The 13420-nt window shown below is 39.4% G+C and overlaps 1 protein-coding gene across 4 annotated transcripts in view; it reads left to right on the top strand.

Annotated features, from left to right (window-relative positions):
- The window catches only part of ZNF385B (zinc finger protein 385B), a 179524-nt gene extending 167409 nt beyond the window's left edge, over positions 1-12115 (top strand). For all 4 annotated transcript variants that reach the window (XM_064515027.1, XM_026111209.2, XM_026111210.2 and 1 more), the window contains 4 exons: positions 5789-6034; positions 7579-7757; positions 8881-8982; positions 10638-12115. In XM_064515027.1, coding sequence (XP_064371097.1) covers positions 5789-6034; positions 7579-7757; positions 8881-8982; positions 10638-10856 — 746 coding nt within the window. In that variant the 3' untranslated portion in view covers positions 10857-12115. The remainder of the gene's footprint in view (positions 1-5788; positions 6035-7578; positions 7758-8880; positions 8983-10637) is intronic.
- The last annotated feature ends 1305 nt before the right edge of the window (positions 12116-13420 follow it).

The following is a 13420-nucleotide window of genomic DNA, read 5'->3' as shown; positions in this document are numbered from 1 at the left end:
TTATCATGTGTATCATCCTTGCCTCGGATAATCTTTTAGTTTTATATCAATTGCTATTTGAACAGGCAGTTATGAAACAGAAGATTTATCGTAAAGTTATGTTTTGCATATCTTCAGTGATTAAAAACTGTTCAGATAGGCATCTTTTAGGATGCAAAAAATATTATAGATACAGAGAACATATCGTTTTAATTTATAAATTATTTATACATGCATATGTGTTTTTGAATTTTGTTTGTGCTGGCTATCCCTAATTTTTATCAAAAATCTGAATTTTGAGGTTGCTTTTCTACTGAAAATAGCATATATATTTTGGTCATGAAGTTGAAATTGCCTTTTTCCTTACACCTTTGCATAACACATATCAAAATCATCACTCATAGCCAAGAACAGGAAAGTGTGTTTTCCTAACTCTAGAAAGCAATACCTGTAGGCACATTTTAGTACCATAAGAGAACATTTTAAAATATAAATTTATGATGTGCATAAATATATGTATGAGAATATATTGTAAACACCTCACAGAAATCACAAAGTAAACCAAGTGAACCCTTTGAAAAGTACCTTGAAAATCAAACTGCTTAACAGAACGGTTAGGGAAAAAAATGTTCTTTTTGCATTCTGCACCACGAAGACCTGCACGGACCGCCCTGATCACTGGGCTATGAGTAGGGGACAAAGTGTTTGCATTTGCTTGTTCACCAGCAATCAAGAAAGAATACAACTGAAAAAAAAAAAAAAATGTGGGCTGACTGTCACAGGAAAGATGATGTATGGTAACATTTTGCCCCTTTTTAAGCTAAGAGGAAACCCCATTCTCTTAGCTGGGCTGGGATTTCCCCATTACCAGCTAGTCCATTAAACTGTGCGGTAGCTATTGCAGTGAGAGTGGCATAACCTGCATATAGTGAATCATTTTAAGCTGAGCTTGCATTGGGAAGGAACTAGAAAGGTTGAACCTGTTACATTTTATCCTACTGCATGTTCTGACTTTGATACACAAATCTAAAACGTGGCAGTGCTAATTAGATTTTTAAGAAAAAGTCTTGAATTCTAGCATGGTGCTGACACAAACAGAAGCCAAACAATCATGAATATATAAAAACAACTTCAAAGCAGATTGAAACAATGGAGGCAGGCGACAGCAGCATTTGGTATTACTGAGCCCAAAGCAGTACTTAATTATCTTGCTTTATTTTTTCCCTGGGCTCTATTTTAAAATAAATTCAGGCTTCAGTAAGAACTTGAAGTGAACCAATGATTTACTCCTCTGGAGCCTTGAGGAAAAGGAAGACATAATTTAAAGGCAGGAATTCAACACAGACAAAATAGGTCCTTTCTGCTATTGTAGCAGAACGCGGTCCCACGCAGCACGGGTTGGATTTTCAGAGGACACCCCGTGTGTCAGTACTGACATGAGCACTTCAACCTGAACCTGGGCCAGGTCGAATCACAGACCTAATTTTCTGGGAGGAGGTTGGTGTAGTCGTGGTCTCCCGCTCCCAGCTAGCGGCAGGGGCTGCAGTGGGGCTGGAGCCCCGGCGCGCTGCGTCCTGCTGAGCTGCGTAGCAGGAGCTGGGTCGGCGGCGGTGCCGGGTTGGAGGGACCCACTCAGGAGCCTCATTATAGCCTTGTCTGAATCCACTGAGCCTAGTGGGTTTGGGCCAGGTGTAAATTGGTGCAGATTTTGGCTTATTCTCACCTGTCCTCAATTCTTGCCTTCAGAAATAGCAAGTGCCCTATCATCCTAGAGCCACGTCTAACCATTCGCCTGTGTTTTATAGAGTTATTACAGTTGCATATGAATGTATAGGCTTTTTCTGCTTGGGGGGTAGTATTTACTAACTCTGTGCTATAAATACCAATGAAAGAGTAATCTTCTTCATGCTTCGTATATACATATGATTTGCATTTCCTGTGCTTTGCACCATTGGATATTTGGTAGGCATTTCTCTCTCAAACCTAAAAATGTGAGTAATGGTGTTTTGAACTCTGTAGTTTGAAAACAATAAGCTGTTATCTAAAACCCACTTGGAGAAGTGTAACTTTCCTATTTTAGAAGTCAGAAAAATGCAGTTCTGCCCCCACTGGAGTGATCAGTACATGCTTATCTCTGTGTACTTTTTATGGGAATTAAGCTGTATAATAACCTCACAATTACGATTTTTGAAGATATTCTGCATTAAGCATTTAGAATTGTGGAAAGAAATACTAATTCACAGAGGCGTGTGTGTCTTTCCACATACACATATATCCACAGGGATGAAGTGCTTGTCTGTGTCGGGAAGCTTTCTGAATGAGGGAGCAGTGATGGGAACCGAGGTCCTTCCCAGGAGCTCAGGAACTGACAGGATCTTGCCCAACTGGGTGCTGGTAACTTCTGTCTAGTTTTCTAGACGTTTTCTTGCCAGGTTATTGCACATTATGTACTGTGCAATCTCTCAGTATTATGAATAGTGAAAACACTGTAAATCTAGGGAATATTTTAAATATTGAAGTACTACCTCAGCTGGCATTTGAGGCACAGAGCTAAATCCCCCTTAATGGTGGCTGGCTAAGCAAGTTGGGGTGGGAAATGAGGTCTGTCCTTTCTCGGTCATCTGTTAAATCCAGCAGTGGAAACTGTCACTCCGTGATGGTAATTGGTGGCCTGTGTAAGATCTTACTCCTTTGTTTAGGATCTCAGTCCACAGACACTTAATGGCAAAATAAAGAAATAAAAGTCTGTTCCCTGTTGTTACAGGCAGTTTGAACCCCGAGGTCGGGGGCCACAGGCAAAAGCGAACTGTCCCCCTGCTCAGCAAGGCCATGTCTTAGGGCAGCGAGGGCCGTCCCGGCACGGAGGCAGGACTTTGCCTCCCTGCTTGCCCTGCGCTGTTCTCTCTCTTACAGAATGAGATGATGCTGTCTCCAGGAAATGTTTCAGAAGCACTAAATGTGTATGTTTATGTTTAAAAAAAATATATTGAAGCTGTGGAAAGCCCAAACTAGAAGTATAGTCTACATATATATATAAAGATAGAGCTTGTAGTTCTGCAGGTATATTATTTTAGAATTTTTACCATTTGGGAGTTTTCTTCTAAATGATTTGTTTCAAACCTTTACGACCTGAAATGCAAGATCCTGAAGAACCTTTCTGCCTGGATTCAAGTTCACATGCCCTTTGGCATTATGCCTTTTGCAGTTTGGCATAACACTACATAGAACAGCAACAAAAAATCTGTTTTCCTGTGATGCCAGTTCACAAACAGTAGCAGTTCAGCATGTTTCATTTTCATATGTTAGCACCTCTGAGAACTTTCCATATTGAAAACTCTCTAATTTAGCATGTTAGCAAACATGTCTATTGAAAGCATGTGTTTTGTAAGTACTGAATGTGATATTATCTCTGTGTTTTAGAATTTTGCAGATGTGACCAATTACTATAGCGGCATTAAAATTGAACAATGAATTATGATTTAACATCACTTTTCATTTTATCAACCAAAAATATCTTCAGAAACTGGCTTTATCATGAATTTGGTCCCAGTAGTGGTGGTCTTACTTAATTATTTTAAATGTTTAGTATAGTTTATATTGTGTAATTCTAAAGTGTTTTACGGGTATTTTTTTAAAAATTCCTTTTTTAGAAATTCTTTTCTTCTGGTTTTAACAATCTAAAATTGATGCACTGCAATGCCTTTCTGGGAACTATGCCAGCAACTGTGTTTTTTAGTATCAACATGCCTGTTCATAGTTTGTATGCACTCTCAAATGTTTGCTATTGCCGTATATCTGTGGAGGGTCCAGTCCTGCTTTCAGAGTTCTCAATAGCACAACACTGGCCTGAGGTACAGAGCGACGCTAAGACAGAGTCTAGTAACTGTAAACATAAATTGCAAGGACTCATATTTAAAAATAGCTGAGTGCTCAAAATAGAACCTAGTTTTTCAAACCAGTTCAGCGCCTTTGAAACTATGTCATAGGATTCAAACAGGAGATAAGTAGTTTTGAAGAGGTTGCTGTTACTTAGATGTTGTAACTTCCATGCCAAAGAGTTGGTTCCCGTTGTGGTTACTGAATACTTAAAAGTATTCTTTCAAATCTGAAGGCCATGAAAAATGTCATTGCTTAACCAGAAGGAAGTGTCATGTAAATCAAGGCAGAATTTAGCAGAGGTCATAAAGAAGGACCGAGGACATTACTTAGTTATCTAAAGCCATTTAAATATTAATTACTGTGGGCAAATGAGGAAGGAATGCTCTTCCCTCCTCATCCCTTTCTGGATTTTCCAAAGTAGAGGAAGCAGTCAACATGTGGGCTTATGGAAGTGACAGCAAAGATAAATCCACTTAGTTTCTCACTAGAGAGGAGGTGTCTTGAGGTATAAAGTATAAGCAGTGAGTATGGAGGAGAAGAAAAAAAGCACAATGTAAGTGGAGCTATTTGATTTTCTAACTTTTCTGAGAAAATAAGACATAAGCCTGAACTTTGAGGACGTGCTTGTCTGCATCATCACACACTTCTTTCTCTATACCTCGTCTGTATGTCATGCTCTCTTTGTGCTTGTACTGCAAGTGATCCAGCTATGATTTATCCGAAATGCAGAGTTGGGCTTCGGAATTTTGTTGATCTCAGGACGGAAATGTCAAGGCTAATATTGGTTGGTATCTAAGAAAATTAGTTATCTAGTCCTTTTCCACTTACAAAAAAATCTTAAAAATGCAAACTGTCAGATGCCAATGTTATTTAATCAATAGAATTGAAATTTTGTCAAGGTGATTTCTTTTTTCTTCTGATGATGGCAGTTTATTCAGAGTGATAACAGGTCCCAGTCTATGCAGTCACTTCCCATGTTCATTTTTTAAGGCTTGCTCACACTTGAACCACTGTATTTTTCTGTTCCCATCCCAGGTCCTTTATAGGTGAATTTGCTTTTTTGCTGATGATTAGGATGGCTTGTGGCCACAAGGACTACAACTGAATAGCTTAAAATGCAATGAACTCTTGTAGGCAACACATTAGCAAGGAGCAAGATCGTTGTACATCTGAATGTTGGCTCTGGCCCAAAGTCCCTCCTAAGAATCAGTTAAGACATTTAATCTCTTTGCTTTGTGATCACCACGTGTAAAATGAGGTAATACCTGCCTACCTGTCCCAGAGGAGCACACATTGTTGATTAATGGTCGTGAAGTGATAGGGGAGTGCACTGAATGTGCCTCAGAACCATCAGATCTCTGAATGTGTGGAGAATTATTCTTTGAAAAATCTGAAAATATTAGCAGCTGTGTTCATGTGGATAGTGTAGTACTATATTCAACTCCTGTAACTGAAACGAGGGAAATTATATATCAAGTCTTTGAGTGTCATCCCAGTGACTTTGTGAATTTTGGGCCATTCCAAAGGCAAATATATTGCTTTTCAAAAGTATTTTTTATAATCCCCAGGATAGAGCATTGCATGTTTCTGAGTGCTCTTCAGCCTTTCACCTTGGCTCCTTTGAGGCTTTTTTGGGCTCCTTTTGGGCTGCCCAGACCTGCAGCATGATAGCAACAGCGGCTGGCATGAATCTGTCAAGGGAAAAGTCCTTGGTACTCACTGCTGCCCTGAAAAACAGGAAGATCACCCTTTTCCCCAGATTACATACATTTCACGGTAGAATTTTAGCAAGGTTTCACGGATATTGCTGTCCTGTATAAAACAGATGAAGTAGGATCCTGTTGTGCTAGGTTCACTAAAACCACAGAACGATCACTTAATGATTTGTTGCGTGCAGCTTATGGTGACATACACGTTTTTCTTCCTTTAGAAGATAAAGGGAAAGCAAAACCCAATACTGTGAGTCAGCATTCCAGTACAGAAGTGGGTCCTTTTCTTCCCAAGCCCGGAGTGGCAGCAATGGCACCTGTAGCACCTACACCATCCTCCAAGAGCACAAATGGATCTCCTGCCACAGCTTCCGAGTCAGAAGAGGAGAAAGCCAAAAAACTACTTTACTGCTCATTATGCAAAGTGGCTGTGAATTCCCTGTCACAACTAGAAGCCCACAATACAGGTAAGTACATACACAATGCAAGTGTGGGCTGTGAGTTGTTTTATAAAAACTGAATGTAACAAGCTGATTTTCTGACACTATTGTAGCCGCACTTTACTGAAGGGAGTCTTTTAATGGAAACCTACATTGGCAAATTATAGAAGTGTTGCTGTTGATGGCAATAATGTGTTTGATATTTTATTGAAGTTCTCTACTAATTTTTGAAACTTCATGTACTCTGTAAGATTTTAACTGACAAAATCATGTCACCTAATCATATTCCATCATGCCTTCATAGTGGCTTCCATAAAACCAGAGTTCCTAAAATGACAGTTCTGTATCTCTTTCAGTTCTCAGTTCTCTCTATTTGTCTTTGATGTGTGGTTTTTGCTGGCATAGCTAGTAGTAACTTTTGTTTGCAAAGATGTATCTTTTATCTGATATTTTTAAGGCGAGCTCTTTAGATTTCCTAGATGTCCTGGAATCTTTGAAATTTTCTCCCCTCATTCCTCTCATAATTCCTTGAAAAGGTCCCAAGCAACAATCCCAATGTACTTTTGCTGCTCTGTGATGTGCTGGTGATCGAAAGCCTGTTAACAAACCAGTGAAGCTGGTTTTACAGCTGTAATCTATTCTTCAAATGGCCAAAGCAGACATTCCTTCCAAATCAAAGATACTAAAGGACTGCTACAGTCTCCATCATCATCACCTCTATTTGCATCTGGTGATATGTATAGCTCCCTTGTTCTACACCTTCCTGCATGGTCCCACCATCACCATTAAGTGTTGGAAGTTTAGTATAGATTTATTTTACTTAAAAGCTACCTGTACTGGAGAGAAAATGGACATGGTGACTTCTGCATAAAAGTATCCTTAAAGTGATGAATCCAGAGGATTTGCGTCTCTGGTTAGTATAGTTTAGTATAGTCTTCCTTGGCACTGCAAGTCGCAGGGTGGTCAGGACTCCAAAATCATACAGTGTTCAGGAGATCAGCCTCTCTTAGTTTGTTATTTGTCTCTTCCCATAGTCGAAGTTGAGTTGAATTCTGATCCCAATTAAGTCTATGGAAAAATTGTAATCAAATTAACAGAGCCAAGATTTCGTGTGGTGGCTTTTCCTCCACATGCCCTCCAGTAGAGTGGCTGTAGGCTTAATCAGAGCTTTCTGTGCAGGAGTTCTGAGCAACTGCTATGGTTTCTTTTCCCTGCTTGGCTAATGCCCCTTTCCTGATGCGATCCATCAGCTATGTGGATTTTGACAGAAGAACAAGTGACAGACACCTGGGCCATACAGCCACGCACTGCCCCCAAACAGAGGGGCAATGTCCTGGTGTACTTATATCGACTCTTTTTTGTACAAACCCTTCTTCCATTGTTTGGTTTCCCTTTGGATCCAGGGATGTTGGAACTACGCTGACCAAAAGCAGAGTCATTATTAATCTAGATATATTGATGATTTTAACTCTTTTATCTTGAAGATAAACATGTTACAAGAAGTCCCAAGACTAATGGACACAATTATATATTGTCGTTTATTAATTCATCTGCATCTGCTTGTCCGTTAGGCTCTAAGCACAAGACAATGGTTGAGGCTCGAAATGGTGCTGGTCCCATTAAGTCTTATCCTAGACCTGGATCTCGGCTGAAGGTTCAGAATGGCAGTAAAGGCTCAGGACTGCAGAACAAGACATTTCATTGTGAAATCTGTGACGTCCATGTTAATTCAGAAATTCAGCTTAAACAGGTAGCTTGTGTGTCTCTGAGGTTTCTTCTTTGTTTTTAGCCATATTGCAGTATTGTAGGCTTCATGTAGGTTTGTGTGAAGATGTTTTGGCAAAAAGTGAACTCAATGAACATTTGTTTGCCATCATCCCAGAACTGTTTTTAAAGGTCCATCAAATTCACCTGATTGTTTCAGCTGAAAAAAAATGGGCTGAGAGTTGTAAAGCAGAAGAGTTGTCAGTATCAGCAAATAATATAGTAGATCTAGTTTAAAAGTTTGTCATGGCACAGGAGAGAGTAGATTTGAACTTTTCTCTCCCAAATGCAAGAAATATTGGGTTGAGGTTCCCTGAATTCCTGCTTTGGTGCTTTTCTAATCTGCTGGGATATTTTTTAATACTCATTGAATGTGAGAGGGAGAATGTGACTTGAATCTTAGTTTAAGACAATCAGCAGGAGGATAACACACTCTAGGTTTGTCTGTCCTGCTCAGTACCATACAGCAATGTTATCATTAGCCCTGGAAGCAGCACAGCTATAGCAACATACAGTTGCTCCGTCCAAGCTAGTTAGCCCCAGGTTCAGACCTATGCTAATACAGCTACGTTGTGTCTGATACCCAAACTGGAGTCTCTTAACTGGATGGTGCTGTGCTGTGTCGATGTGTCCTCAGTTATTGCAGTTATCTCTAAGGTAGTGTTAAATTGCATGACATAGACATATCCCTCATTACTGGTTCTTCCTTCAGTTAATATTGAATTATATATACAACTGGAACAGCAGCAGTAAGAAAGACTGGCATGTACGTATACCCGTACTTCTGAATATCTCTGTAACCTAGTGATTACAGCTCTGTCTGGTTCAAAGCTGCTTGAGTAGAAAAGGAAGTACTAACCAAAATGTTGATTATTTGCAGAACTAGTCTCAGATCACAGAAGCTGCTGTATTTGATTAGTTTCTGGTTCTCTGTTAGATGTGTTCCAAATTGTTAGGTTTAATTTAACAAAATTCATCTTTGCCCTCTCCAAAGCACCTACTTTATCTTACAAACAGAGGCTTAAGCATATCCTGCTAATAAGTCAGTTTTAAACCTAAAACTGACAAATGTTTAAACAGCTAATTAAATGTGATGATATTTATTTCAGCATATTTCCAGCAGAAGGCATAAGGACAGAGTTGCAGGAAAGCCTATGAAACCTAAATATAGTCCTTACAACAAACTTCAGCGCAGCCCAAGTATTTTAGCAGTAAGTATTCTTATTTGTCATCACTGTCTATGTGAATTTGTGACCTTGGGGACTCCTACTGCACAAAGACAAGAACATGACAGACCAGACACTTCCTCAGAGTTTCTCCCCCTGCAGGCTGAATCTGCACTGGGATCAGATTTTAAGGTAGTTATGTATTCTGTCTGCTCAGTCAAAGGCACTCAGACAACAGTGTGAGTGTTATTTACTGCTAGGAAGAAGGGAATAATCAGTGGAATGTGGAATGAACCGTGTGCCTAGTGGAAAGGTATGAACTGTACTGCGTTAATGCGCTCCTCCTTGAAGGCTGAAATGCATATACTCTCTTTTTCTGGCACTTGACATAACTCCCAGTTATGATGGATGCTGTCGGGGAAAATGAGGTAAGGTGTTAAAACATAAAAATACTAATGTTCATTCTTTGCATATAGCAAAACAGAGCGCTGGGTTAAATATGCAAAGGAGCTATAAGGAGTTCAAGAGAACTGATGGTGTATCTGCATGCTTGGGCTATGTCTGTCACCAGCCATCAAAACACTACTCCTGCCTTGGTGCCCCCAGCCATTCCCCCTTCACACCTACCTGCATTTCCAAGAATTCCCCAAGCTGGTTCTGCCAGTCAGATGCAGACGGAGCTCAGGCTGACTCTAGCACAGCAGAGACTGTATGTTTATTTGCTCATGACTCAGCTTGTATTTTATTCATTAGGGAAAAATGCATGCCATCTATGGTACAAAAACAATTTATAGGTTGGAAAGAAAGAGAGGCAAATATGTGTGTGCAAGAGTAAGCATGTGAAAAGCCTTTAAAGCTGAAATATTAATGTGTCTTTGTAATTGTATAGAGCTGAATGAAAATGCCGTAGGCTTTCTCTACGTCTCCCCATTCAGTAGGTTCTGCACACAGTAATCTTGTTGTGTAATACATCATTTTATAATCTATTGGGTAAGAAGAGACCTGCAGTAACAAAAGAAGGACGAGAGTATCTCTGCCCACACATATACATGATTGTGAAACTGCCATTTTCAGCGAAACTGTACTGTATATATTTCTGGTTAGTTTATTTTCACCCTGAGCACTAGCCCCATTGTAGTTCTGAGAACTGAATGATAATTCTTTCAGAAGGAACTTTCAACAGTATTGTTTACAGTACAGTTATTGATCTTAAATATATATATATATCTATTGAAAAGAACAGCTCTGCATTAACAGGGGAATAGCTGGCTGAACTAATACTGGTTTCCCATCTCTGACCTTTGTACTTTTCTACAAATAATTTTTGCAAGTATAAATAAAGGAGGAAAATTAACTCTTTGCACTGAAGTCATGGTCATGGGTTTTCTTATTATTTCTTGCACGGTAATGATATATGTAGTTTAATGTTACTCATCTGCAAATTATGCTTCCTCCTGAACTCCACTGTGACTGTCCCTACACTCAAGAGATTTATATGCATTTAAATATACAGTTTGTTTGTTTAAATTGTCCTGGGAGTAAGAAGACAATGTGGGTAAAATTTCAGAGCAGCTGACAACAGGCTTCTATGAAAAACTACAGTGTGCACTTTGTCAGGGTTAATGTTTTCCCTCGTGTAAAAATGGGCACAGGGAGGACTGTATTTACATTGATTTTTTTGTCTGTTTGTTTCATTGCAGGCGAAACTTGCATTCCAGAAAGACATGATTAAACCGCTGGCACCTGCTTTCCTTTCATCTCCTCTTGCTGCGGCTGCAGCTGTGTCGTCAGCTCTGTCCCTTCCTCCCCGTCCTTCTGCCTCTCTCTTCCAAGCACCTGCAATACCCCCAGCTCTCCTAAGGCCAGGCCATGGTCCCATCCGTGCAACACCTGCCTCGATCCTTTTTGCACCATACTAATCTCAGTGATACAAAAAAGAGATAACTATGGCCAGTAGAAGGGGTAAAAGGAAAGCAAGAAAGGGGTCGATACTTTAAAATGTCTTTCTCTTTTGAAATGCCATCCAGTGTGACACCTCAACCAACCACACCACCAAATTCATCATTGACGGGTACTGCATTCTAGAAGTCTAAACAATTCTCTCTCTCTTTTTATCTCTTTGTCAATCTCTCTTTTTTTTTATCCCAGTAGAGTGGTTTACTAAAAACTTAATTGCTCATAAAATTATATCGTTAAAGATTCATGCATCTATTAATGGTGTTTTTTTTTTAAACGTGTATGATGCACCTTGGCAACAAGGAACGTAAAATATTTTCCTGACTGACTTGAAAACTAGGGTCTTCCTCGCTCACACTTATGTAAATAGGTCTCTGAAAACCAATGGGGTATATTCTAGTGTGAAAAAAGGTAGATGAACCAAGTGCTTAATTGTGGATAACATCTTAAAAATGAATTGCGTCCTTTTCTTTTCACTGTGCTCTTGTTGACAGGGATTGTGTACTGTCCTAGACCCCAGTGCTGGTGTATCTCGTGTAGTACTAAAGCTGTATCACATGTCTGATTTTAAAATTTTTAGTTTCTGTGCAGAGGTTTGGAAGCAATGCAACGCTGAGGCTTTTTTCTTAATTATTTCTTTTGTGTCACACTTTATTTAGAGAGATTAAAAATAGAAAGCCATATAACATATAGTTAAGATTACTACTTGTTTGCTACTTTCATTTAACTTATTTTGTTGTTTCCTCACTGGTGTTGCTAAGCAATGTCTAAAGAGAAAAAAAAAAAAGCTTTACAATTGCACATTACCACAGTTCACATGCATTGTTCAAGAAGACAATGGATCCATGTATTTGTACGTAAATATCCTTTCTCTTCATTTCTAACTAGTTTCCTTTGTAACAATGCTGCATAATGTTGTGGCTCCCTAATGCAATAATGTACAGAACATAAAATATTTATAATTGACTGACTGTCTTTTCTGTTTACTAAGTATATTGAAGTAATGCCCCACCTCTCTTCTTACCTCCCCAACCCTTTTATAAAGGTGATATCAATATGCAGTACTCAGACTGAAGTCATTATGTGATAATGGGGACAACAGGTGGAAGAAAGAAAAAAATTGAATTAACTTTTAGACCATCTTTATCTGCAATCCATAATAGTAAAATGTCTGTGTATTTTTTTAAATGTACATTTTCAATAAAATAATAAGAAAAATACATAGATGCTTCTTGTGTTTATTGATTAGTACAGGAAAAAATGCCTGGAACAAACAAATGTAGCTAAAAAAAAGTCTGTAGGAGCAGGCAAAGCATTAGAGTTGTAATAAAGTATAATTAGAGAACCTATATTCGCTTACGTCTTAATGTCTTTTCCTTGCTACATCTTCTTACAGCCTTTACTGGGGCTTTTCCATAATAGGACTCTAAACATTCAAGACTTTGGAGACTCAGAGAAAGAAGCAGTGGAGCCAGGTGGATGATGACGGTCATTGTCGTCACCCTACATTAGAAAGCTGTGATGGCGTTATGCCATCTCTCGATGAGATTAAGGGTTATCTTAAAACAAACCTGGGCAGAGCCAGGACTGGAAGCAGGACTCTTTGTAGCCAGGACTTGCTCTTAAGCACTGGCAGAGTAGGCAGCTGCGTGGGGCTGCGGGCTGGTGAAGGCAGCTGTGTGGGGCAGCTTTGAAATTTCCTTTTCCCTGCTAAGGAGCTTGCGTTGTTCTGTTGAAAACATTTCTTTGTTATTGCTGAGTAAAAGGAGTTAACTGCTGGGCTGTTATGATTAATACAAAGCCAACATGGGCACTACAAATCCACAAAAGCCAAGGAATTAAAATGCAAGGAACTTTATAACACACAGCTTGCAGACCAATGTATGCCTCATGGTTGCAACATAACAGAGAGCATTTTCTCCAAGTTTAAATCTGCCCATTTCCCCTACTCAGCATAGCAGTAGACTGTGTTGTGAGAAGGTAAGTTGCTAGAGAATAACCTGCAAGTGGGTACGTAAGGGAGCCCAGGCTTTTATCATCCCCTGGGGAAGCAGTAAGGACTGTACTAATCCTGTGGAGTGTGAGGATGACAACGTGCAGATAGATGCTCTTCCATGGGCATTTGTCTGATTTTGTAACTCATGCTCATACCGAGTCAGGTTTAACCACTCCACTGCTGTCAGTGGAGTTACTTGCATGAGGAACCTGTTTCTACTCAACATGGGACAAGTTTACAGAACTGTATATTTTAATTGGTTGTTCAGCAAACAACAATTGTCTATGTATTAAAACACTATTTTGCCTGCTTTTTTTAACCTACTATTGGTGATAAGGGATTTAAGGCAATTTTAAGTTAATGCAATTGACAGTGTTCACATACAGAATAGCGAAAAGCCGTTACTGAGGCGGGGACCTACCAGCAATCTGTAGACTTTCAGGGCAATTGATTGCTTCAAAGAACATCCTATATGGGAGAAAAATTTATGTCACTAAGAGTGCAAGAATGTGTCATGTTACCCAGCAGTGT

The sequence above is a fragment of the Dromaius novaehollandiae genome, chromosome 7, assembly GCF_036370855.1.
Source record: "Dromaius novaehollandiae isolate bDroNov1 chromosome 7, bDroNov1.hap1, whole genome shotgun sequence".
NCBI lineage: Eukaryota > Metazoa > Chordata > Aves > Casuariiformes > Dromaiidae > Dromaius > Dromaius novaehollandiae.
The sequence above is the reverse complement of the archived record's forward strand: the minus strand, read 5'-3'. Positions and strand labels throughout refer to the sequence as shown.